This window comes from Ambystoma mexicanum, chromosome 2q, assembly GCF_040938575.1.
Source record: "Ambystoma mexicanum isolate Mex_15411 chromosome 2q, UKY_AmexF1_1, whole genome shotgun sequence".
NCBI lineage: Eukaryota > Metazoa > Chordata > Amphibia > Caudata > Ambystomatidae > Ambystoma > Ambystoma mexicanum.
In genome coordinates this window covers 766615227-766641239 of record NC_090924.1, presented here as the reverse complement: position 1 = coordinate 766641239, position 26013 = coordinate 766615227, and the positions used below count along the sequence as shown (strand labels likewise).

The 26013-nt window shown below is 46.8% G+C and overlaps 1 protein-coding gene across 5 annotated transcripts in view; it reads left to right on the top strand.

The window, feature by feature from the left end:
- The window catches only part of DIP2C (disco interacting protein 2 homolog C), a 2321522-nt gene that overhangs the window by 961288 nt on the left and 1334221 nt on the right, over nt 1-26013 (top strand). For 3 of the 5 annotated variants that reach the window (XM_069647998.1, XM_069647997.1, XM_069647995.1), the window contains one exon: nt 23021-23158. In XM_069647998.1, the coding sequence (XP_069504099.1) occupies nt 23021-23158 (138 nt within the window). The remainder of the gene's footprint in view (nt 1-23020; nt 23159-26013) is intronic. The other 2 variants (XM_069647999.1, XM_069647996.1) reach the window with 1 other exon arrangement.

Sequence of the window (26013 nt, the reverse complement as noted above, 5' to 3'; positions counted from 1 at the left end):
ATTAGCAATTGACATCACAACACCCTTCATGGCCGAAAGCCAGTATTAAATAGGTTATGTTACTGAGATTTGTACCGAGTGCCACTGCCATTTGTCTCCATATGCTCTTGTGGATCTGAAAGAGAGGGGTGGGCGAGGTTAATGGGATCACAGAAAGCTATTTGTAATCTAGTCTGCTATTGTTTTTTCAAGAGTTTACAAATTCCAATTTAACCCTGGATGGGCAAGGCCAGTTTGGCAACTTTTATGATCTTGAGAATTTGCCAGGCTTGAGTTGTAGCAATGCCTTGTAGTTCTCATGTAGGGGATCTGTTGGGTAAGGTAACTTGGCTTTATGGCTGGCGTTTATTTTAGGTGATTCGGAGTTCTCTTTGTCACTGTGCATGTTACCAGTTGTAGGTCACACGACCACTGGTGAGTTTATATTACTCTTCGTACCACGATTGTAAATACAACAGAAGTACAGCCTTCATTTTAGGCTCTATTTCTCTGCATTGGCACAGATCGATGCGAGAAGAACAGAGTGCTTTCAAAGAAATGTCTCCACTTCTCTCTAGTCAGTGGGTTATATCACTAACCTTAAAATTCACAACAGTTAATCAGATTTTAGACGCACTGAAAATTCTTTGTGAAAAAATAAGTGTCCGAACAAATCTTCACAGGCACCCCCGATGATCGTGTACTTTGAGGATGAAACAGCAGGAACAATATTGTCACTTTGGGATGTACATTTTTTGTGATGTACAGCTTGAAAAATAAAGTGCTGTGCTCCGGAAAGCCGTGTTAGCTGGTTGTCGCTGTTTCCAGCAGCAGTAGGTTGCAGACATATCGGCCACACAGTTGCGCCATGGCACACAGGGTAGTGCAGACATGTGCCCTGATGAGTCTGCTTTTGGGGGTGAGGTCTATTTTTCAGCAGGCCATATATCTCAATAATAAATCAAATGGCAAATGTGTTTTTTTTTTGTTTTTGTTGAATTCATACTAAAGGCATAAAGTGATCTCTGCAAAGAAATGTCGGCTGAGAAATCCTGCATCATTATTCATGGTATCTTTGTTTTATGTAGACATGTCACACTAATGATACTTGTAATGCTGGAATGGTTTATAGCACAGCAATTCTTATTGAATTTGTTCACTGAAAGGCACAAGGTAAAGAGTAAGTGCTGTGACATTTGAACATAGTAGTAGAATAACAGGGTTAACCTTTAATCAAAAGTCCAGCTCCTTTAGTTTAACCGTTCTCTCTCCTAGTTCCATAGCCTGATATGAACCAATATTTGAAAAAGTGATAACGGGGACCTTAAACAGCAGTTGATGGCGCAATCTGGGCAGCAAACTGTTTGTTTTTATGGACGACTTCACATATTTACAACCACTGTCAGTCCTTCAGATTAGCTGAGTAAAATGCATCCAACGGACGGCCACCAGGGGGCGCAGGGCAGATGGACACCTGATCAGGCATCTTCGGTCCCTGTCCTACATAACTGAAATTTGGAGGCAGACAGCGAGGCCCGGGACCCAGGCCAGAGGGGTCCCTGAGCAGTGTAATGGCAGCGGCACACTCCGGCCAGAGGAGAAAGCCCTGCACCCCGAGGGGGCCGAGCGAGCCGCTTCCGAAGCGGAGACCCGCCATACAGGAGGAGAAGGTTGTGTGATAGACCAACGGCAACGAAATGACCCGCAGCTGTAGCGGTGAGTCCCCCTGCTGGGAGGAGCCATTGTTGCGGGGAAAAGCAGCTCCAAAACGAGAGAGCCCCAGCGGTCCCCCAGGGGGCAGAAACAAGCGGCAGCATAGCAGGCCGGCTTTAAAGGAGCTAGAAAGCAGCGCAGCGAAAGGGAGGAGGAGCAGGAGAAAGGCGGCTCCCTCCGTGGCCATTCACCCGTGAGGTATCAGGGCCCAAAAGGGGGACCCCCCCCCCGGACACAAAGCAAAACCGAGAGTGAGGGCTAAGAGGCAGCACACAGCAGAGAAACGTGGAGGCCCGGCATTAACCCTCAAGTGGGCAGAGTGGATGCAGGCAGCTCTGGTGCCAATACTGGACACTCGTGAACAGCCACTGAGCGGACCCCTGGGAGAGAACCAAGAGAGCAGCACAGCAAGGGGGAGGAGGAGCAGGAGGGAAGTGGCCCCACACACACCCGTGCGGCACGGAGACCATAAAAAGATAAGGCCCGCTCCAGGGCATCTGGCAAGGAGATGGCGGGGGCAGAGAGGCACACACAGCGGGGAAAAGGGATTACATAGGGGGCAGCAACAGACTGGCCAGAAGCAACGCATGGCGGAGGAACGTACAGGCCTGGCATTTACCCCTAACTGGTCAGTGGGGGCATGGGTGGCCCCGGAACCACATGAGACCCCAGCAGTAAGGCCAGGGAAAGGTGCGAGGTGCCCCAGGAAAAAGCCACAGGCGACAAGGAAGAGCCAGGGGGAGAGGGACATCCCCGCCCCCCGGGAGACGCACATAACACCAATCACGATTGAAGTAGAGTCAGCGACATGGGGAGGCTGGTACCAGTCAGAGATCAGTGAGAGAACAGGAAAGAGGACATAACATAGGAAACAGATCTGAGGGAGAAGGTCCCCCAAACCCTGACACACCCCAGTGTGAAAAGTGAACCGCATGACACACAGAAAGAAGAAAGAGAAGCAAGAGGGGGAACACCATGGAAGAAACCCAACAACACTAGACCCCCACCAAGTGAATGAACTGGAAGATCGCTCTCTCGACGTTCCAGTACCTAGACAAAGGGGTAATGGTGGCAACAAAGACAGACGGGATCCCACCCATGTGCCACGGAAATACGTACCATATAAAGTGACATCCAAATGATACTGGAGGAAATCCGCGGAATGCACACAGACATTGGGACAAAAGTGGCAGACCTATCTGCAAAAGTAGTCACCCTGGACGAAAGACCGGAGGGCGTGGAAGCAAACCAAACCTCGCCAGAAGTGCTGGAATCCCAAATAGAGATCCGCTTCCAGGACATTGAAAGGAGGGAGTATGACCTAGGTCATAAAGTGGACAATATAGAGAACCGAGAGAGGCACAACCACCTCTGCTAGAAGAAAGAGAGAGAATCCGCAGCTGGACATGAAAGAAAAATTCAAGAAATAATGAGGATGGTCCAAGGGGCCAAAGAAGGCAAACAAGTGGCTATAGACCGGGTCCACAGGGAAGGAGGGGGCTTGCAGGGGACCCCAAACGGTGCTTGCATAACGGTACTATTACCGAGACATGGTCGATATCAAAGCAAGAAGAATGGGGGTCGTTGACTACGAGAACTCTAAAGTGACTATCTTCCAGGATCTCTCAGCACAAACCGTCCTGAGACGCAAATGTGTCTCCAGGAAAAAGGGGTGCGATACAGGTGGGGATACTCATATTTGAACTGGTGGGAGAGATATTAGTTGGTGCACGAGGAAGATATCAAGAGGGCCACAAAGGATTTTATAGCACATGCTCAAGACCAACTAGGGGAAGGAGGAGGGGTGGAGCCATCCAAAAGACGCGAATTTAGAGGCCCAAAGTTGGATCACGGAAGGCACAAAACACAGCTTTTTGTTTAGTAGAGTGGTATCAGCGTTATTCAAGGGATCCCTGGTCCACCACAGTTCGATTGTGGTTACACCACCATTCGATTCTTCCTCTGGCTAAGGATGCCTTGCATTTGCTTCTTGCCTCTCTCTGACTAGCAAAGGAGTCTCAGTATTCTTCCAGGGACCGCTTCTTCACCACTGTTCACTTGTGGTTACACACCCATTGGTGTCCCTCTCCTGGTAAGCACATTTTACATCTGTGTTGATTTCTCTTTCTTTTGTGGTTTCCTGACGCTGAAACGCTTTCAAACCTGTATTTTCTTTTTCTCAATTTTGCAAAGCTGCATGTCCGCTTCTGTCATTTGCTTGCTCTCGACCTCGGAATGCCACATGTCCAATCTTCTCTCTGTATAAGCGAGCAAGCAGTTTTCTAACTTGCGGGTTTCCTCTCTGTTCCTCCTCTCTGTTCCTCCAGTCTGAATTTCTGGACAACAGTAACACATTTTGGTGGTTTCTTCATACCTTTCTTTACTGGATGAGTTTGAAGAGGTACTGTTAGGTTTCTTAGGGAGTTCCACACAGGAACGGGAGTCCTTGTCCCCAAAGGGGGAGTCTCTGCCAGTGAAGTCCTACTTGCCTAAACACCTATGGAGGGTGTTGCAGAGTGGGTTCACCACCCTAGCCTCACAGAGGGGGGGACTCCCCTTTGGGGAGAAGGGACAAATTCCCTAGATTCGTCAGGGATCTCAGGGAATATTAGAAAATGTGGGTCCTTAGCCATTGAGCGTAAACACTGTGATTCTTCCATAGACCAGTAACTCTAAATTAAAGCCTCTTCTGTGATTGATCTGAAATATTGTGTAATCTCATTAGTGGGGTCCTCCAAAAGGTTTATGACCATGTTCATATAATCGGGCATGCTTGTTAAAACAGTGGCACCACCCCTTGTCTGTTTGCTTCATGACGATGCCTGCATCTGAGTCGGCACCAGATGTTAGTCTCTTCTGTTCTTAAAAGATTCACAAATCCTTGTAATGGTAGCATTTCAATTTTCCCAAGGTCACACCATATGGGTTCTCAGAGGTAAGAGACGCATGGGTTTTATAGCATGGTTTTTGGTAGTATGTGGAACAGTTATGTAGCCTTGTCCTATCATGGGTCTCATTGACATCTATATTCACAAATCCTGATTTGATGCAACAGAAAACTGACATTTTTATTGGTGGGGAAAAAGCAGAGTCCTTTTTATTGACCCATCAGCTCTTTGTCAGTAAGGGCATTGGTCAATATTTTTTTAAGTTTTTATTGATTTTACAACAGGTTTAAGAATGTCACCATTCACATGTTTACATCACAGAGTCAATGGCTTTAGGATCCTAAACAACATCTCAATAGACACATATTTTTCCTTCCCTTCCGTTTAGCTTTTACATAGTCAAAACAAAAATCTCCCTGAGAGGTATCTTTCGCCTAACAGTATTGACTGATACGGTCTCCAAGCAGGTGTTTTTCTGCAGTGGCTGCTTCAAACGTCTTTCCCTCTCTTTAGCCCCCCCACACATCAGGGTAATATTTGGAGTCACATTGTCCATTTTATCAACTTTGACACCCCTCAGTAATATACAACCTGTGCAATGGAGTTGCCTTTATGTTCAATTTTGCCATTTTGTTGCTGCTCGCCCTCCCCTGGTTGAGTCAAGATGTTGAGCATTAAGTGTAGTATTAGGATTTTTATTGGCCTCGCTCCCATTTGCCTCTATTCCACCCCGTTCAATGTATCCCTGTATACAGTATAGTATTCCATAAAGGGAAGCCGGATCATATCTATGTGAGAGTGGGATTTCAACAGTGCCGCTGTAATACTCTCCATTTGATATATAGTGTGTGCCTTCATGAGCCATTCCCTTCTTGTTGGCAGTGTGCTGCTTTTCCATTTAACTGTTAAACATACTCTTGCTGCCAACAACACATTTCTGGGCATTTGACTAAGAATCGTGTTTGTTCCCTCCGCATCCGTCTCTATTCCAAACAAAACTAATAATGGGGACAGTCTCCTAAAGATACCATCTATAGCCTATATCCAACCCAGGATGTCTTTCCAGAATATTTGCACTCTTGCGCAGCTCCACCACTGTGCCAGTTATTGCTTATTTCACCACTAGCCCTCTGCCAATGCAGCGCTACCCCTGGAAACATTTTCGATAGCTGTTGCAGATTCAGGTGCCATCTCATCAATAAACTCCCATTATGAATTTTGTACTGCATGGATATCGATGTGCTCAATACTTCCCTGTATATTACAGCCCAGGTGCCTGGTTGATCTAGTAGCCCTAGCTCTGCATCCCACTTGGTGCGAGTGCCTGGTTGTGTAAGATCGCCGCTGGTAAGCAATGCACTGTATAGTTGAGCTATCAACCCGCTTGAACTCCTGCGTTCACTCAAAATACCCTCAAATGTTGTAAGCAGTCTCTGAAGGGAGTCCCCCAGCACGGGTCTCGCAGTACACTGCTCAACTGCAGATAATGTAGGGGTGCTTTTGTGGTACTGCGCCGCCTCTAATTCTGCCTTTGACATGTAGGAACCTTCTTTCCATAACTGCCCTGCTCTCAACAAAACTCCCTCATATTGGGGCTGAAAGACACTTACATCTATTAATTTATCTCTTAATAGGCAGGGAAGGGCATATGCAACTGAGGGGAGATTGCCAGGATGTCACTCCTTTCATGATTTGTGTGGGGTGCCAAAGTGACCACAATACAACTAAGACTGGGTGCTCAAGGATCATGCGTGGCATCGTCCGGTATGGGACCCAGAGCCATTCGCCCAGGGTTACTGGCATAAATAGCTGGTTTTCAGACCTACCCATTGTTTCTCAGCATTTTCCTACAAGTGATCCGCTAGTATGCGAAATTGAGAAGCCCAGAGTATCCCATACCCCCTTGTCTTTTGGTGTGATCAGTGTCGCATAAGACACCTTGGGCTTCAGATCCGCCAACAAGTATGCTAGGAGGGAGCACTTAACACTGCGTGAAATGCTTCCGGGATAACCACTGGGAGTGATTGGAAAAGGAACAGGAGTCTGGGGGGTATATTAATCTTAATTGACGTAAACCTTGCAGTCCAAGAGAGCGCCAGTTTGGACCATCTCTCTAAGTCGGCCTTGATGGTGTTCCAAAGGGGTATGTATTTTGCATCAAATAGCCTTGCTAAATCTTTCGTGATCTCCACACCTAGGTATTGTATTCCCTCTGCCTGCACTTGGAAACACCACTCTGCTACTAAGTGTGTTGGAAGGACTGCATTCGCCGGGTGTGTAAACTGAACTTTTGTGTTTAGGAGATATAGGCTACAATATCATCAGCAAATAGCGCTTACTTGTATTCCCTCCCTCCACTTCTAACCCTGTGTATCTGAGCATTTGTTCTAATTGCCTGCGCCAATGGCTCAACCACCCGGGCGAACATGAAACAAAGAACAGCCCTGTCACATGCCTCACGTCAAATTAAAGAACTCTGATGCAACCCTGTTAACTAGAACTTTAGCAGTGGCTTTTCGTTATAGTGCCAATGCTCCCGATATCCATTGCAGACCCAATCCTGCCCATCTCATTACCGCGTGCTGAAAAGGCCATTTGACTGTCGAACGCCTTCTCTGCCTCGATGGACATTAAAATGTGGCAGTCTTCCCTCTCATCGATGGCAGCAAGAAGGTCAAGAGTTTTGCAGACATTGACCACACCGTACCTGCCCTTTACATAACCAACCTGATCTGTGTGAACTTATTGGGGTAAAATTTGGAATTTGGGCTAAACTGGTAGCGAGGTACATTTATAAGTGATATTGGCCAGTAGGATGCACATTCTGTAATATCTTTGCCTTCCTTTGATATTACTATAATTCTAGATTCATTGAATGACTGTGGGGCCTGGCTAGTTTCGAAGATTGAATGAAAGAGTTTAATTAAGAATGGAGTTAGCAAATTGCTATTAGCTTTATAAAAGGCCAATGTGTACATGTCCTGCCCCTGTACTGAACCTGCCTTCAATTTACAGATAGCTGTCTGATTTTCTTCGGTTGTGATTGGGCCATTTAACATATCCTGATTGGCTTGTGATAGCAGCGTATGGGGGAATTTTAATAGGTAACACGTAATGTCTTCCTCTTTTCCCTCCCCTCAGCTGTTTATAGGGCGGCACAGAATCTAGAGAAGCGCTTTGTGATTTCGCTAGGGTTAAAGAGTGGGTCCTTATAGAGGGTATCATTACAGATCCATCTGCGCTCTATAGTTGCGGCTAGAATTGTACCTTCTGTCTCTGCTTTGATCAACAAATAAGTTTCGGCAATAAGTTTGGTGGGGGGGAGATATAAAAAGTGAACGTCAATTAGATGGCATGCCCTTAATAGGCCTAGGAATTGTTCCCACGATGAGCCACACGGTGGGTTTGCACCCTGTCTCATAGAATCGCAGTCCAGTCTTGGATCCGATATGATGTTAAAATCACCCCCACATACTAATGTGCCTTCTTTCCAACTATCGAGGAAGTCGAAGAGGGACTCGCTGAAATGTAGCTGATTCTGGTTGGGCACATAAGCAGAACAGAGCGTGACTCTGCGTGATCTTATTTTCCCCTTTAATGCTAAGTACCTCCCTTCCTCCTCCCTGTGTATTTGTTCTATTTAAAGGCCTAATGACTTCCTATATATGATTCCACCACCACCCCTCTTGTAACCCCCATAAGTCCACAGTGTGCCTCCCATTTCCCTGTTTAAACCTTGAATTCTTTCCCTTGCGCAAACTTTGTTTCCTGTTAAAATGCTATACATGTAAAAATAAATAATTGGTCTTGCCCTTTGTTTGACACATTTTGTAAGAAAACATGTGAGATCACAGGCCTGGTTTTAGCTGTCCCTTCACATGCCTCTTAGTATGGTGCTTTTGGGCTTGGCCATCCTTCATTTTAATCTCACCAATCTGCAAGAAATTTGGAGATTTGTAGTGCTGGCTAAGGCCAGGAGTCTACTTCTAAGACATTGGGAAGGAACTGTGTCTAACCTCTTTCAGAATGGTTAGACATTCTGATTCAAGGTGCTTCCTTTGAACCCATTATTTCGAAAGGCACGTTTGCTTAAAGCAAAGCAAACTATCTTGCTCTGGGACAGTGTCTTGAAACTGGCTTGATTTTATGACTTCATTGCCATGAACCGAATTGCTTGGAGTATTTCAGCATTGTTGATCTGTAACCATTATTTACTACTTTTGCCAGCTGTTCCCAGCATATCAAACACCGTTCTAGCAGATATTGAAGGTCAATATTGGTTGGTAATTCATAGGGTCATTTCTGTCTACCTTCTTAAGTATCGTAATTAAGTTAAGCCCGCAGAAGTGAAGGGCGCTCGCACATCACGGCTGCTTGGCTGTTCCTACCCATGTTTTTACCCGTGTGAAGAACTTCTGTCATTTCTGCTCTTAAGAACTGGAAAAACACGCTGTGCCCTTAAGAGCCGTGGCTCCACCCCTTCAGGAAGAGGAAGCTCAAAACGCACTCTGCATCACCCTTGCGGCGTTAAACCTGCACAAGTGAAGGTCGCGTGGACATCACGGCTGTTTGGCTGTACCTACCCGCGTTTTTACCCTTGTGGAGAACTTCGCTGTCATTTCTGCTCTACGAAGTGGAAAAACACACTGTGCCCTTAAGAGCCGTGGCTCCACCCCTTCGGGAAGAGGAAGCTCAAAACGGACTCTGCATCACCCTTGCAATGTTAAGCCCGCACAAATGAAGGACGCTCGCACATCTCAGCTGTTTGGCTGTTTACTGGGAGCTGGACCCTCTTGTGGGGGCTGCACCCACTAAGACTCACGTTAGAGCGACAAATGTTTGCTCGTTATGTTAAAAGCAACCTCTCCTACACGTCTCGCCTAGGAACAAACTAAGCATAGCCTGCAAGCAACATCCTGTTCCACATTAATTCCAGGCGATAACGTAAAACACCCTGCACGGTCTATACTGTGGCAGCCCCCAGTCCTACTTTTCGTCAGGTTTGTCTTTCACCATAGTACCCGGAGACTGCGAGCCTTGAGCCTTTGATCTGGGTAGTGCTGTTGGTTCCCGCCTCAGTAGAATCAAGTCTGTCGTGGATACGCTGCAAATAAAGATTGTGAAAGTTTTAGCCGAGATTTCACCCGGATGGAATTTCCGGCACCATTCTTATAACGGAGAGCTATTCTAAAGTTAAAAACAGCTGTTGTACCTAGGCAGACTCTCGTTTGCTACTCTTTGTGATCCACTCTCCGTGCTGCTTTAAAAACTGCCGACCTTCCCAAAGATCTTCGACTTTGTGACTCAATATGAATCTGGTTCTGACATGCCGGCGATGGGAAGAGCACAACAAATGGGGATAAAGCGCAAGCATATAGATCTCCAGTCAACCTACCAAAATTCAGTGCACATTGCTTCTACTCCTGTGCCTCGAATGAATAAATCCAAAAAATAGGGGAATGGCAAACCAATTCTGAATGCTGACATATGCTCTTTTTGCCACGATACATCAACCAAGCAGTTCAGCACCGAAGAAGGGGCTTCTGCCCTGCCTGCTGTTGGCCCTCTTGATATTGACATAGAAACAACTGCACATGGAACAACAAATCGCCCAGAACTCATACAAATGGGTATTTCCAATCCTTCTGCCGTCCCTCTCAAAAAATTGTCCAATGCATCTCTTTCTGACAACACCGTTTTACAGGGGCACCCTACTCGCCCAATTGGCGATCTTGACTCTACAGACGCAAACTTACCACTTGCCCCCAAGGACATAGCAGTCATTGACCTTGAGTCAAATGAGGCAGACTCTTTTTTGGCGCAAAGCTCTGACAAATTGTTACACTCAACCAGAGCTTTTCCGAGATCTCACTCCTGTGGAATCAGATCTAGAAGCATCTTATTTCTCCAGCTTGGGGTCTGGCATGGATTCACATGCTCATGAATATTCCCCGTCATCCGGCTGGGAATCCTCGGTAAAGAAAAAATCAGTATCAGTTTCGTTTCTGATCTGTCTTTCTTAGTAGTAACCAATCACTGATCTCTGGGTCATACTGCCCCCAGCCAATGACTGCCCTCTCCCTAAGCCCCGCCCCTAGCAGCCATCCTCAGATTTTTACCGCACGCTCAAGTATTGGGAGTCCTCGTGTTTAGCTCTCAAGTTTTTTTTACTGCGTTTTCACGCTTTTTCAGGAGAATGTCTTATTTTTTCGGTTAATCGAGCCTCAAGCTCCACCGTTTCTACTTCCGATAACGGGGACCCATTTCGGAATTCGTCTACGCCCCTCAAGGGTGAAGTTTTCGTCGAGTTTACACTTCTTGGAGGATTCCGGAAGATCTGCGGCCTACCTCAACGGACATGGCCCAGGACAAGGGGAGCTCGACGCCCGGATCCAAGCTGTTCAGGAACTGCCGATTATATAACGTTTTCAAGGAGGACGAGCATTTGCAATGTCTCTACTGCCTCCATGGGGACAAGACGCACGTGGAGAAGGACTGTGCGTTCTGCAAGAACCTTTCGGAACGGACCAAACAAGATCGTCGTTCCTGCCTCGCCACCTGGCTGGAGAAGGGCACAGCAAGTGAGAAGGCGAAGAAGAAGTCTGAGCGGGCTTCTAAGTCCTTTGAGGGCGCCCCGGCGACGGGAGCCCAACAGAAGGCCAAGCACCGCGAGTCCGCGGGCTCCGGGAGCGCCGAAAGGTCGGGCTCTTCGGTTGCCAAGCAGGGCGCTACTTCCCCGGCATGTTCGACCACGAGTCAGCGCTCTGGTTCGGGGAAGAGGAAGTCCGAGAACCCGGGTAGGCGGCTGGAGTGGACCCGGTCGATCTCGAAGGGGGAGCGAGGCACAGACCTTCCCCCCAAGGCGAAGGCCCAGGACGCACCTAAGGTGGTGAGGGCTTTGATCCACCCGGCTAAGCCCTCTACCGAAGTGGTCGCTGCTGCCCTGCCGGAGCCGGCCGAGACTACGCCAATGGAAACGGCCTCTGGGCCCCAGAGTATCCCTGCCGCCACAGAGGGAATCCTCTTTACAGCCCGTCGCTAAGACCCCCGTGAAGCCCCCGGCTGAAAAAGAGGGGGGTGCCGGTGGCCATTACAGACTCGGAATCAGCCTCTGAGGAGGAACTGGTGGAGACCGAGAAGGGCCTCAATGAAAGGTCCATAGGCCTCAACGAGAGGTTTGGGAAGGTTCAATCCCAGGGTACGGTCCCTGCTGACGTAATCGAAGACAGCGACGACACGGACGAATAGGGCCCAGTGGAGCGGCCATCCCGTCCGTCGCAGCCATTGCCCGAGCCCCAGGATAGCTCGGCGGCCATTTTGTTGGCAATCCAATCATTATGTACCAAGATAAGGACGAGATTGCCACGCACCCCGACGGAGGAGCCAGAACCAGGCCCCTCGGGAAGCCCTCTGACCAAGCGGAGGAGAGTCCACCCCGCTCCGCCCTTCATGCCCGCGAGACCGGTGGACCTCTCATCCCCCTTACCGGGAGAGGATATGACGACGGACGATGATGGCGGTGATGACACAGCGGATATCCCGTTACCCCCCCCCCCCCCCACGGCGTCCCCAGCCGACGAGGTTGGCTCTTTCCACGCCATGATAACCAGGGCATCCGAGCTCTTCCAGCTCTGCCCTGAAGAACAGAAAAAGGAGGGGTTTCTGTACCAACGACAAGAGGCTAAGTGGAAGACGGTCTTCGCGGTGCCTTTACTCGACGACATCTGGGACCAGGGGCTTGCTGTCCTCAAGAAACCTGCCATGACACCCGCCAAGAGTGACAGGTACGAGAAGAAGTACCGGCTCCCCGATGCCGCCCCCTTGTGCCTCAGGGACCGGCCCACGCCAGACTCGGTCGTCTCGGCAGTGGCTAAGAAGAAGGCAGCGGGCGCGGCGCTTCAACTTCCACTTCCCCGCCGGACAGCGAGGGCAAGAAGTTGGACTCTATGGGGCGACGACGATTAAGGCGGCCAATGCCTTAGCTATCGTGGCCCGCTACGACAGGGAGCTCCTCTGCTAGATTTCCTGCCTGATGACAAAAGGGCGGAGGCCCTAGAAATTCTGCAGGAGGGCGAGGTGGCGTCAGATCACGCCATAACGGTGGCGACGGACATTGCCGATACCGGATTTCGCTAACTGGGCAACAGAGTTTGCCTCCGAGGACGAGGATGGCTCAAGGCGACAGACTTTCGCCAGGACGTCCAGACCAGAGTGTTGGACGTGCCGTTCGACGGCAACAACCTCTTTGGTAAGGCAGTGGATGAGTCTCTACAGGTCATCAAGACCGACTCGGAGACGGCACGGGCCCTTGGGGTGCTTCAGCAGCGACGGCCCTTTCGGAGCCCCGGAGGCAAACAGGGTGCCTCAAAAGGTTCCAGTGGTGGCTCCTCCACTTAACCGCCAAGCGGCCCGCTCCTCTTCCCAGGAGGCCTACAGAGGTCGCGACAAGCAAGGGGTTCCCTGCCGTCGTCGCCAAGGAGGCCAAGGCGGCAAGGCCGCGTCCAAGCAAGACTGACCCAGCCGGGTTGTCGGGCCCCCACCGAAGCACCCCGATGGGAGGCCGGCTGACGAAGTTCATCAGAGTGTGGGAGTCCATCTCCACCGATCGTTGGGTGTTGGGCCCCCTGGCCAACGGGCACTCGCTGGAATTCCTCAAGAAGTGCCCTCGCATTCCTCACATCCCTCAACTTCTGTTGGAAGTAAAGGCGATGCTCAGGAAAGGTGCCATCGAGCTCGTCCCCAGGAGGCTCTGGGGCTCCGGAGTGTACACAAGGTACTTCCTCGTCAGAAAGAAGACAGGTGGTTGCCGCCCCATCCTGGACCTGCGTCGGTTAAACAAATACATCAAGGCGCAGAAATTCAGGATGGTCGCCCTCCAGCACGTGCTGGGACAGCTGGAGGAAGGCGACTTCCTATCGTCGTTGGACCTGGAGGATGCTTACTTCCACATCCCCATTCTAAAAAGGCACAGGAAGTTCCTCAGGTTCGTGGTTCAGGGACGCCACTACCAATTTAGAGCCCTACCGTTCGGATTAAAGTTGGCACCCAGGGTTTTCACCAAGTGCCTGGCACCAGTGGCGGCGCGGCTGCGCCTGCAGGGGATCCACGTCTACCCCCTATCTGGACGACTGGCTAATCTGGGCAAGGTCAAGGGAACTCGCTGTCGATAATACGGCGAGGACCGTCCGGTTGCTCACAGAGCTGGGGTTCGCCATCAACTACCCCAAATCCCACCTGGTTCCGTCGCAAGTAGCACTGTTTTTGGGGGCGAAGCTCGATACAGTGGAGCAATTGGCTTCCCCTTCAGAGGAGAGGACCAAGACCATCCTGGGCAAGGTGCGGCGCCTGTTAGCCACGGACGTGGCCAGGGTGAGGTCCATCAAGTCCCTTCTCGGGATGATGTCCTCATGCATCTACCTTGTGCCCCTTTGCAGACTTTGGATGCGTCTGCTGCAGGAGTTCCTCGACGCCCGCTGGCTTCAGGCGAGGGGCTGCTTCGAGGACAGGATCCCCCTCGACAAGGAGTTCCTTCGGGCGATCCTATGGTGGGGCACCCGGGCTCACCTCACGACGGGCACGAACTTTCAAACCCCGGCGTTTCAGGAGACGGTGACTACGGACGCCTCTCTGGAGGGTTGGGGGGCCCACACCGGAGATCTCCACGCAAGAGGCCTTTGGCTCCTGGAGGAGAGGTCTCGTCACATCAACATCTTGGAGCTCTGAGCAGTGTTCTGGGCACTCAAGTCGTTCCTCCCGTCCCTCAAGGACAAAGTGGTGAGGATCTTCACCGACAACACCAACACAATGTTCTACATACGGAAGCAGGGGGGCACCAGATCCCCAGCCCTATCCAAGGAGGCCCAGGATCTGTGGCACTGGGCCATCGCCCATGGGATGTTTCTGGTTCCCTTCCACCTGGCAGGAATAAAAAACACCATTGCCGACTCCCTCAGCAGGGAGCTGCGCTCGTGCCACGAGTGGGAACTGCGCCAGGATCAAGTGGATCGACTCTTCCAACGATGGAGCAAACCCCAGATCTACCTGTTCGCGACGGCGACGAACTCCAAGTGCCAGAGGTTCACCTGCAGGTTCCCACAGCCGAGGAGCATGAGCGAAGCTTTCTCGTTCCCTTGGAACGGCCTGTTCCTATACGCGGTCCGTCCATTGCCGTTGCTGCTCTGCCTCACCAACCAGTTTAAGAAGTCCAGGTGCAGGATGATCCTCGTCGCACCGGTGTGGCCGAGGCAGGTCTGGTTCCCGGACCTTCTGGACTTGTCAACGTCCTCACCAGTCAGGCTGCCGGCGGACGCGGATCTTCTCTCCAGAGAAGGAGGCGCCATTCTCCACCACAACCCACAGTCGCTGAACTTGCAGGCCTGGCTCCTGCAGCACTAGAGTTTGGAGGGTACGATATCCCGGCTGATTGCAGAGAGGTTCTTGGAAAGGCCAGGGTGTCCTCAACTCTCAAGTGTTACGGTCATAAATGGAAGAGGTTCTCTGTCTGGTGCCGTGCACAGAAGATTAACCCTCTGCGAATTACGGCCCCTCAAGTGCTGCCGTACCTGCTGTTGCTGGCCAAGGCTGGACTGGCTCACGCCTCCATCAAAATACATCTGGCTGCCATCTCCCGATATACCAGGACTACGGGACGGGCGTCCTTGTGGTCTCATTGCCTGGTGAAGGTATTTATGAAGGGACTATTCCGATCTTTCCCGCCGGTGAAGGCTCCTGCCCCGGCGTGGGAGCTTAATGTGGTGCTGACCAGGCTCATGGGAGCCCCATTCGAGCCTATGCATTCGGTGCCTTTGAAGTTCCTGTCATGGAAGACAGCGTTCCTCATGGCCATCACCTCTGCATGACGAGTGGGAGAGATTCAGGCCCTATCTTGCAAGCCTCCATACTTGACTTTTCATGACACGAGGGTGGTGCTGAGAACGCACCCCTCCTTCATGCCCAAGGTGCCGTCGGACTTCCACCTCAACGAGCCCTTGGAAGACATCACAACTGTATGTGAACTTTCGGTCTGTGATTTAAGGGAAGGCTCTCTCGAAGACTTTCATTTCCAGATGGCTCTCTGGCTGCATCATGCATTGTCACCGGTTGGCAAACCGACCGCTGCCCGGCCGTCCGAGAGCCCATTCGACCAGAGCGATTGCTGCTACCACGGCGTTCCTGTCTGGTGTGCCCCTGCTGGACATCTGCAGGGCTGCTACGTGGAGGTCGACGCACACCTTCACAAGATTCTACTGCGTCGATTGGGACTCCAGGGAGGAGTCCAGGGTCGGCCAAGCAGTGCTGCGCAACCTGTTCGCTTAAGGTGTGCCTGGTGAGGAGGTAAGAGATGCTTAATGTTCAGTTGTTGTATTGCTTAATGTTGAGCCTGTTGCCACCTCCCATGGTTGTGCATGTGTATACTGCTATGTATTCTTTTATTCATGAGCATGTGAATCCATGCCAGACCCCATGCTGGAGAAGGAACAAGTTACTTACCTGTAACTGTTGTTCTCCAGCATGGGTCTGGCATGGATTCACATGCGAACCCTCCCACCTACCCCTCTGCAGCTCTTCACTTGGTCATACTGCCACTTGGCGTGCTACCAAATCTGAGGATGGCTGCCAGGGGCGGGGCTTAGGGAGAGGGCAGTCATTGGCTGGGGGCAGTATGACCCAGAGATCAGTGATTGGTTACTACTAAGAAAGACAGATCAGAAACGAAACTGATACTGATTTTTTCTTTACCGAGGATTCCCAGCCTGACGACGGGGAATATTCGTGAGCATGTGAATCCATGCCAGACCCATGCTGGAGAACAACAGTTACAGGTAAGTAACTTGTTCCATAGCACCCACTCCGTGAAGAAGAGACCCCGGGAGTCAGCCATCAACAAACAAACCCACGACTTCTCTCATTCAAATCACACTTAATGATTTGAACTTAACTATAAACACATTGATCAAACTTTCTGAGTCTGTGGAGACGAAAATCAATCTCCAAGCGTCACAATTGGATAACATTTTGGACTGGCAGAAAAAATATGATCCTGTTTGTTACATCACGCCAACCCTTGATACTTTGGCCACTGGCGCTGGTGTTCCAAATAACAAAGTTACTGTTTCGAATGCATCACTGGTACTTGTCAAGGACATTAAAGTTCCTACGAATTCTATTGCTGTACAGGTTGATTATATCACTTCCTGTTATTGACAAGATTATTACAGTGGACACACAAACCTCTGCATTTGCAAAGGCACTTGCCCCCTCAGAAGCACCTATCATAGCTGAGAAACAGGCTTTTACCATTTTTTCTAAAGACGGTGAAAACAACATGACGTCACGGTCTTTAAAAACGGGGGAAAATTCAGCTTGTGAAAAGAAATCAAAGAACATGAAAGCAATCAAAATTGCTACCAGTTCAGCTAGTAAGCAATTTTTTAAAGATGTAAAACTTCCACAAAAAAAGGGTTTGACATTAGTAGCAAGTGCGATAGCTAAGAAATATGCATCTTTGAACTTGGTTCGCAATAATAGATCAATCATTGATACCCAACAAGTGATAGCACCTTATGCTCCATTGGATGACCTTGTGAAAGCTGCGGACAGCATGCAAGGGTCGTCTTCGGCTGCTGCAAGTTCTGCCCCAAAACCAAACCCAACTCAAAGAATGACATCAATAACAGACAAGGACAATGATGCCTTGGATGCGCGAAGAAAGGAAATGCAAAAAGAAGTAGATGCCTACATGGCAGGGCTAAGACCTATACTACTAGCTAATACTCGTAAATTGCCTAAACTTTCAGAATCTTCTGAAGCTGTAGAAAATTTTGACAAATCCTCAGCTTCCAAAAGTAAGAATTCTTTACCAATTAATGCACGGGATATGTATTCTCAAACTAGAAGAACTGATGATCCCAATGCCGCCTGTGGTCAACTTGAGTTGGGTTTGCTTTCCGCTGGTATTACGGCAACGGCAGTTTCTGACAATATTGCTACATCAAGTTCTGCGACAGGTTATGTGACAGGTAAGGCTAGGGAGGCAGACGGCATATTGAAAGCCCTAATGTTGCACAGACCTAAACAAATGCCCATTATGCAAAATCCTAAAGCGGTGGATATGGAGAAAAAAAATCATTCCATCTAGTGGCTGTCCCTTCTCGATCCTTATTGGCTGTAGACAGGCCTCTTTCACACAGTACGACCTAAATCGCCAGAGTATAATAGAATTATTCTCTGATGTCCCGGCCTTAGAAGATATAGGGTCTTCGGACATTGATCAGGTTAAATTATTTCTTAATGATAAAACACTGACTCTGGTAAAATTGTGGTTCAGATCAAGAGTTGTACTAAACACTATGCTCTTTGAAATGGGATTTGTTGTACTCGCTGGCTCTGCATTTGCATACAATGCAGTGTCACATAACAATCTCCCAACAGTCCCAGCTTGCCTAAGTTTGAACCCCAAATGTCTTACCAAACAAATGCTGCAAGACCAAAATGCATGTCGTCGTAACTGTGTCAAGAATAACAGCTAACTAGACATACCCGTAAATCAAAAGGTACTCTCATTGGCTTGCTGGAACACTTGTGATTTCATGCATTTGTTAAATAAAATCTATAATCGCATTGAGAGTTACGATATAGTGGTTCTCCAAGAAACTTGGCTGATCAATGTCCCTATTTGGGATAATCATGATGTATTGATAATATCAGCATCGAGGGGTCTGAAGTGACTGCCAAGTTCGGGCCTCCTGACAGGTGTTAAGACCGACTCAAATGTAATCCTCTCTTCCTGGTTATCTCCAAATGCGCATATTCAACTAACAATGTTTGTAGACCATAAGACTAGCTATCCAATAGTTAATTGATACTGGAACCCTAGAGCGATTTCTCTTGAAGTATTCTTTAACGATTGTTAATCATCTGATGTCTCATATATTATAGTTGCTGGTGATTTGAACTTGCACTGTTTGGACCCTGTTACTACTCAGAATCAGGCTTGAATGTTACAATGGTCACAGTTTATCAAATCATGCGGTTTACACATGGTTAATGGAGCATGTCTAAATGACATTTCACCCAAACACAAGTGGAAAAGAGGGAAAGCAAAAGCAATCATTGACTTTCTTTATGTAGATGCTAAATTTGTTTTCTAAGATAATCGAGTTCCAAGTAATACCCACCACACAGCGACCACAACATGCTTAGGCTGATTTGGCGTGCAAGCAATGGCAATTCTACCCTGCAACAATTGCAAGGAAAGGGAGAGTTTCAGGTAAACAAAGCCCTAAATTGTATAAAATGGGGAGATCTTGGGAGATCTCAACTCTGCATTAGACACAGTTCTTTGTCAATCCAAGTACAATCTTATCGAATGAGTTACTAACTACTATGATCTAATGTTGTTTCATAATCACACATCTTTTATCTCGCACAATAAAAAGCTGCTTCACAGTTTCAATTCTGAAATTCAGAGAAGAAAAGCATGTTTTTGTGCAAGCAAGAGGCAAGCAATGCGGCTGCCACCAAACATAAGGGCACATGCTCTTGTTAAAATCAAAACCAATCACAAAAATTGGATGCAAGCCCTTAAGGCTCTCTTGTACCAACAAAATGGGGAGAGGATGTTGGATCTGATACGATCTAAAACACGGCTTGTATGTGGGAGACTCTAAATCAGGCTGATGCAGTTTCCCAACCGAGTGTCCAGGTAAATGGAGTATCTGAATTAGAGTGGGTGACACATTTCAAACATATTTATGCCAAACCAAGTAGCCTGGCATGCTCATCAGAAGTTGAGGAGTCCCAACATTTCAAACTAGATTTTGATAAAGATGATATTCTCAACTATATAAATAAGGTGAGCAAATCGAGAGCCCTGGGACCTGATGGTCTTTCTAATTTTACATTGAAACAGCATCCACAACATTGGGCTGACATCCTGTTTAAGATCTTCACTCACATAAACCTCACACAACAGCTACATCCCTCTTGGAAGCACTCAATTGTGATTCCTACCTACAAAAAAGGAGACTGCTCTAAACCCCAAAGCTACAGCCCAATAGCTCTGCTTGACGCACCGGGTAAAATTTATAGTTGCATTGTGTTGAAACAACTCAATCAATGGACGTTAGAATCTAAAAACAGAGATCCCTTTCAGGCGGGTTTTCTGGCGGGTCTTGGTACCATTCCTAACATCATAGCGCTAAATATGGTCAGGGCAAAAGGGGCAGAGCGAAAACAGCCAATTTATATGGCCTTTGTAGATTTTCGTGTCGCCTTCGATTCAGTTGATCAACAGAAATCGTTTACCAAACTAAGTGACTACAAGTGCCCCTCTTCACTCCTAACTCTAATAAAACTACTACACACCAATACCTCCATGCATGTGCGTCTTACTCTGCAAGGCTTGTTGTCCACAAATTTACAAACACACCGTGGTCTACGGCTGGGATGCATTTTGGCGTCCACTTTGTTCAACTTATTCTTGAGAGATATTGGGTGGCGTCTAGATGAGGCCCTAGCAGATGCGCCCAATCTTGGTTCACAAAAGTTGGCTTGCTTACTTTATGCAGATGACCTGGTCTTGCTATCACAGACACCACGAAGATTGCAAAATCTATTAACAAAATTTTAAGAATATACTAATGAAAACAATCTACTGATTAACATCGAAAAAACGCAGGTCGTAACTTGTGGAGCAAAACCAGGGAATAAGCCAAATATATTTTCATGGAAACTATATCAATCCAACTTAATGGTTGTAGAACAATATAAATATTTGGGAGTAATGTTTAGTGGTCGCACTGCCAGCCCAACTTTTCTTACATCGGTTGAATTGAAACTACAAAGTCTAATCTCACAAGCCAAGATCCTAGCCCATAAATATGGTAAATTTTCCTACTCCAATATTATAATGTTCTATCAACAAAAAGTGGTTCCCACCATTCTTTATGGTGTAGAGGCAATGTTGCCATGGAATCCAATAAAATGGGAGAGAATTGAGGCTCCCTTCTGGAGGACCATCTTGAGATTACCTAACTGTGTCCCTATGGCCTTAATCAGGTACGAACTTGGCCTTACATCCTTAGCTGTGGGAATTGTGCGCCTTTTTTAGGAAATGCATGTTGGGCGTCGAATGCTGCACCATACTATCTACTGTAGCCTGCTACATGTTGGCTTCCAAGGACAAATTCCCAACTCTCTGGCATAACATTGTGCTTGATATTATTGTTTCCGCTGATTTGTCAATTGATGAATTACTAGCTACTCCGATAAATTCAAGATGAAACTTCACAGATACGATTGGGTATGTACGAGAGAAAAATGCATTACCTACATCGATTTCAATGTACTCATTTTTGGTTACAAGAAACTGGGTCAGAGGGCAGATTATTTAGTGCGCTGCCCATCTCCATACATCCGAAATCAGTATATGAGATTGAGAATGAATCTGTGGCCTACGAACGAAATACGTGTCAGGAGAGGTATAATTTCAAAGAAAATTATCTCCTGACATTTTTGTAAAGAACCTGGGCTCACGGAAATGCTACAACACTTGGTGGTAGTGTGTGTCGCCCTACAGACAGAGCGGGCCTTATTTTTCAGTAACCTTTTGCTTTTCATTTGCACTTACACATCTAATGTCAGATGGCATGCTCTTTTTTCTACTAATAGAAGGTTGGTAAAAATTGCTTTGGTACAGTTCCTTGACATGCTTTTTTCGCCAACATCTATTTCGAACAGCATATTACATAGATGGTGTTTATTTTGTTTTACCTAATCTTCAAGTTTTTGCTTTTATCTCAATGATTGTTTTAACAGAAAAAACACTGTTGTAATAGTTCATGTGTATGATGTAATGTATGTTGAAATTGTATGAGAATCTGTTTTGTATGTCCTGACTTTTTGAAAGGTTGAATTCTTACTTTTCAGCCAACCAAAAAAAAAATTATAATAAGTGTCGTAATTACCACTGTCCTCTTATAGGAAGGGGGTCGTAGGTCCCTGTGACTTATTAATGGTAATTGAAAAGGCTAAACGTATACGTAGCTGTCTTCTTTGGAATTTGAAATGCATATTTGTATCAGATGGAATGAGAGTATGTGTGGTCTAAGAACAGTATCTAAGTTCTACCGATTGCACGGGCCACTATGATGTGTCTTTGTGTATTTGTAGACTTATCATTCTCAACCTTGTTCCATTGAAGAGTCACAGTGATAGCATAAGATTGCGTAGTAGCATAATTACAGCAACTACTTTCAGTTTTAGCTTGTGAGGAGGCATTCGTCCTACAGCGTTTCGCTCTTTAGAGACTGCAAAGTTGAGCCGTTAATGAGCTGTTAATTGACACTGAAACCACTGTGCCCTGTGTGAAAAGAAGTGGGGGTGGAAAGAAGTAACTTGAAATGATACAGAATATTTGCAATAGAATAGTGGAAGGTGAAGGTGACCGCGTAGAACCATACTCATTCTGTTTGTTAAAATGATAGCTGTTGTTGAAGTGGAAGGGCATACAGAGGGGCTCTTTGCCATTTGGACAGCAGAGGGCATCCTAACACTGATGAATTGCATCAGCCGAGTATGGAAACCTACCTAAGCTTTTAATATATATATAAGCGGAAAGTAAATCCTTCTTTCCCAAAGGGGATAGCACAAAAAGGAATTACGTTGAACGCCAGTCAATGACTTCTTCCCAATAAAACACCAACAAGATGGTTGTGCAATCCTTAAAGTGTCCAGTTTATTTTAGCATCTGCTAACAGCTAAAAGCACGATGCAATGCGTTTCAGAGCACTCTTGCTGCTTGTTCACGTACAAACAAGTTCATTAGAGAGTTCATACATATATACAAACAATTGCTGTCTCTATGATCCTTTTGGCTTGTTGTCCTTTCTCAGCTTTTGTGTACATATCAAAACACAATGCATCCACTAAAAAGCTTGTAGAATACGGTGGCCATTTTATAATGAAGTCAATCTCAAAATCAGCAACTTTCATCCGACTTTTCTTGATTTTATGTCACTTTTATTTTCTTTTTTTAATATATATTTTTAGATAGATGTTGATGGATGTGAATTGATATTTTGTTTTCTTGTTCTTCATCCTATCTATATGATACAAGTGAAAGAGTTTAAAACCCTGTTAAAAAGAGATTCTTAAAGAAAGTACAAAAGACTAATGCTCCAAGCTCTTTAATTTTCCTAAAATATTTCAAAAACCCAGCAGTGTGCACAATAGTCCCAAAGGTCACTGTCTAACCTTTATGCTATTGTTAGTTTCGTAAGATCTCTGTTCGGTATGATTGCGACCATAGGACAAGGGAAGGTAGGATTCCATGTTTTTCGTATAATTTTCAATTTCTGCAAGCCAAGTAGTAGTTAATGATGGTGGTACATGTTTTTGTGCGTAGGATTTGAATGTGTTTTATTTTTCAATTTTTACAGATGTACACACAGAGGCCGTTCAAGCTGCACTTGCAAAACACAAAGAAAGGAAGATGGCGGTGCCCATGCCTTCAAAGCGGCGGTCATTGGTTGTGCAAACCTCGATGGATGCCTACACGCCACCAGGTGAGCATAAAAGTGTGTTATCCTCCTTTTTATTTCTATATTTGTTGTGCCAATGATCATTCATTTCAATGAACACATAGTGAATACCTTTATGCGTCTTAGTTTGACATTTGGTGTGCAAAACTAGGCATTCATTTTCCGATAGCGGATACGATAACGGAAACGTTATTTCAAAAAAAAGCTCAAACCTCAACGTTTACAATGTATTAAGTACATTTTGCCAATGGTACAAGATTCAGTGCAAGCATAATTTGCACACTTCCATTCCAAAATTAAGCACACAAAACAGAAATAACAACTATAAATAGTAACTCGTCACCACTGATTTAACAAGGGCAGAATCGGGAACATTTTCTGGCATTGGAAGACATGCTCCGTCTTTCTGCTTTTCAGTGTCGTAGCAGAGAGCACATGACCTCCCTTTTTGCTGCTTCCAGGTTGTGGCTGTGTAACTTGGGTGTCCTCTGCAGGCTTCCCTCCACTCAACAAAAATAGTGATGTACGTCGTGCACTGGAAGCGATAGAAGGAAAATCATGAGATGAGGTGTGCCATGGGTTACTAGGGAGGGGAGGTTGCGGGGAGACGGCAGTGATGTAGCTTCATAATGAGGGGGGGTGGTGGTTCTTGTACCGGTTTAAAAATAAGGCTTAAAAGAGGGCAGTAGTGTCATCTATCTTGAAAGCAGCCCCTAGCAGACCTTTGAAGCACTCGATCAGGATGAACGCATGTCATCCTTGCATTGAAATGTATTACCAGCAAGAACATTTTTCAAGTTTATTAAATTTGTACAAAACATGACATAATCCATAGCTCACGTGTCGGAGAATTCCTTCACAGTACAGTGGATGTGCAGAAGGACTGACGGCACAATGCGTCTTTTGAAAATGTCATTAACTGTGATTATGTGGATGAAAGAATAATCCGGCTTTGGGGACCAACCAAACAGCCACATGAGGTTGACTGATAGAGCAGTGAGTCTGCTACTTCAACACCTGACTGCTGCCTCTGTACAATGCCCACTTTCAGTGGAAATGTATGTAGAATTCTACAACCAATCTATCCTTTCTAAGTTTATTTTACTATTATTATTTAAGTGCTAAGCTCTGAGGCACAGGGTGTTTACCGTCTGTTATTGGCCCGCATACCAAGTTACAAGTTCCCAGCTCAGCTATCAAGCAGTAGAGTCCCCTATGGAGGGGTTTATAGCAATTAGTACCCCGGGACTATTGGCGTGCAATCCCAGGGCTACAATTTAGGAAGTCTGGTGCGAGGGGCCGGTGTGTGGGAAAGAAAAGGACTAGATCATAGCACACTGGGGGTTGGAGGAAGCTGGAAAACAAAATTGCCTGGTCTGGCAGCCACTACAGAGCCACATGGAGCAAGCTGATGCAGAGGCGATGAGTAGAGTAGTGTGACCAGTGGCGTGGCATAGAGAGAGAGAGAGAGAGAGAGAGAGAGAGAGAGAGAGAGAGAGAGAACGGGCTAGGCAAGGATGGCAATAATTCATCAATCTAACAGATCGTTTCAGCAAGGAAGTAGACTACACCAAACAATTTTTGACAACAAAGATGAACTCCAACAGAACAACCACAAGACAAAACAAGGATTAAAAAACAAACCCAACCACGTCAAAAAGATCCATTCCAACCTAATCAACGCTAAATCAATGTCCAAACATGCCACACAGATCTTCGGCGTCCTGTCTGACGGGGTATCAACATCTTATTCATAACCGAAACATGTCTAGATGACAACTACAAAATCACACTGCATAACTGCATCCTTCACAAATTCATGTGATCACAAGCAAACAGGAAAAACAAAAGAGGCAGTAGCATACAGAAACACCTGAAAATCGAACCGGATTTACCACTGAACACCAAGAACTGTGAATCCCTAATCCTTCATCTAACGGCAAACCCCAAAACAAACCTCAAATTTGTGCTGTCATAAAGAAACCAACATACGATGCAACCTTTGTCAACGCTTTCACTGAAGCCATCGTCAACCTAGCCATCGAGCAGGAACACCTAATAATCCTGGGAGACTTTAACATCTGGTTTGATGAAGAAACAGCTAACTCACAAAAGTCTGCAAAACGACTGAAGACAATGAAACTACATCAGCTGGTCAAAGGAGCAACCCACACGGCAGGATATACGCTAGACACACTTTTCGCCAGCAAAAATCTCATCACCACGACGCTACCACTACAGATCCTCTGGAGCCACCACCTCATCATCCCCTTCGTAATCAAGCTGCCCACGACGACAAACAACCCGACAAACTGCTGACTACCATGAAAAGAAACTGGAGGGCCAGCAACGTAGCAGAACAACTAGAAGTCAATAAACCACCGATGATGACCCTGACCACGACAGAAAAACAGAAATACTTCATAAATGGATCGCCTGTAAAATCGATGAGATCTCCAAGGAAAATCCTTTCACCCCAATGTGCAAAATGGCAACAGCAAAATGGTTTGCCACACTACTAAACACCTTGAACAGAAAGAACAGGAAGCTTGAACTAGAATGGAGGGGAAAAAAGGATCAGGCGAAGAAATTACAACTCCAGCGACAAATCCACTCGTACAAAAAGGAAATCCATAAGGCCAAAAAGAAATACTACGATAACAGAATCACCAAAGCCGCCAACACCCAAAAAGAACTGTTTAAATTCATAAAAAAGGAAATGAGAACCCCCCCCTGGCTGCAAAAACACACTGATATCGTCTCTGAAACTATCCAATGACCTCACAGACCACTTTAAAAACAAAATCAGAGCCATCCTACAGATCATACAAAGCAGACTAAGCAACTGCAACATGTAACCTACCCAGCCACCGAGATTGTAAGAAATGGGA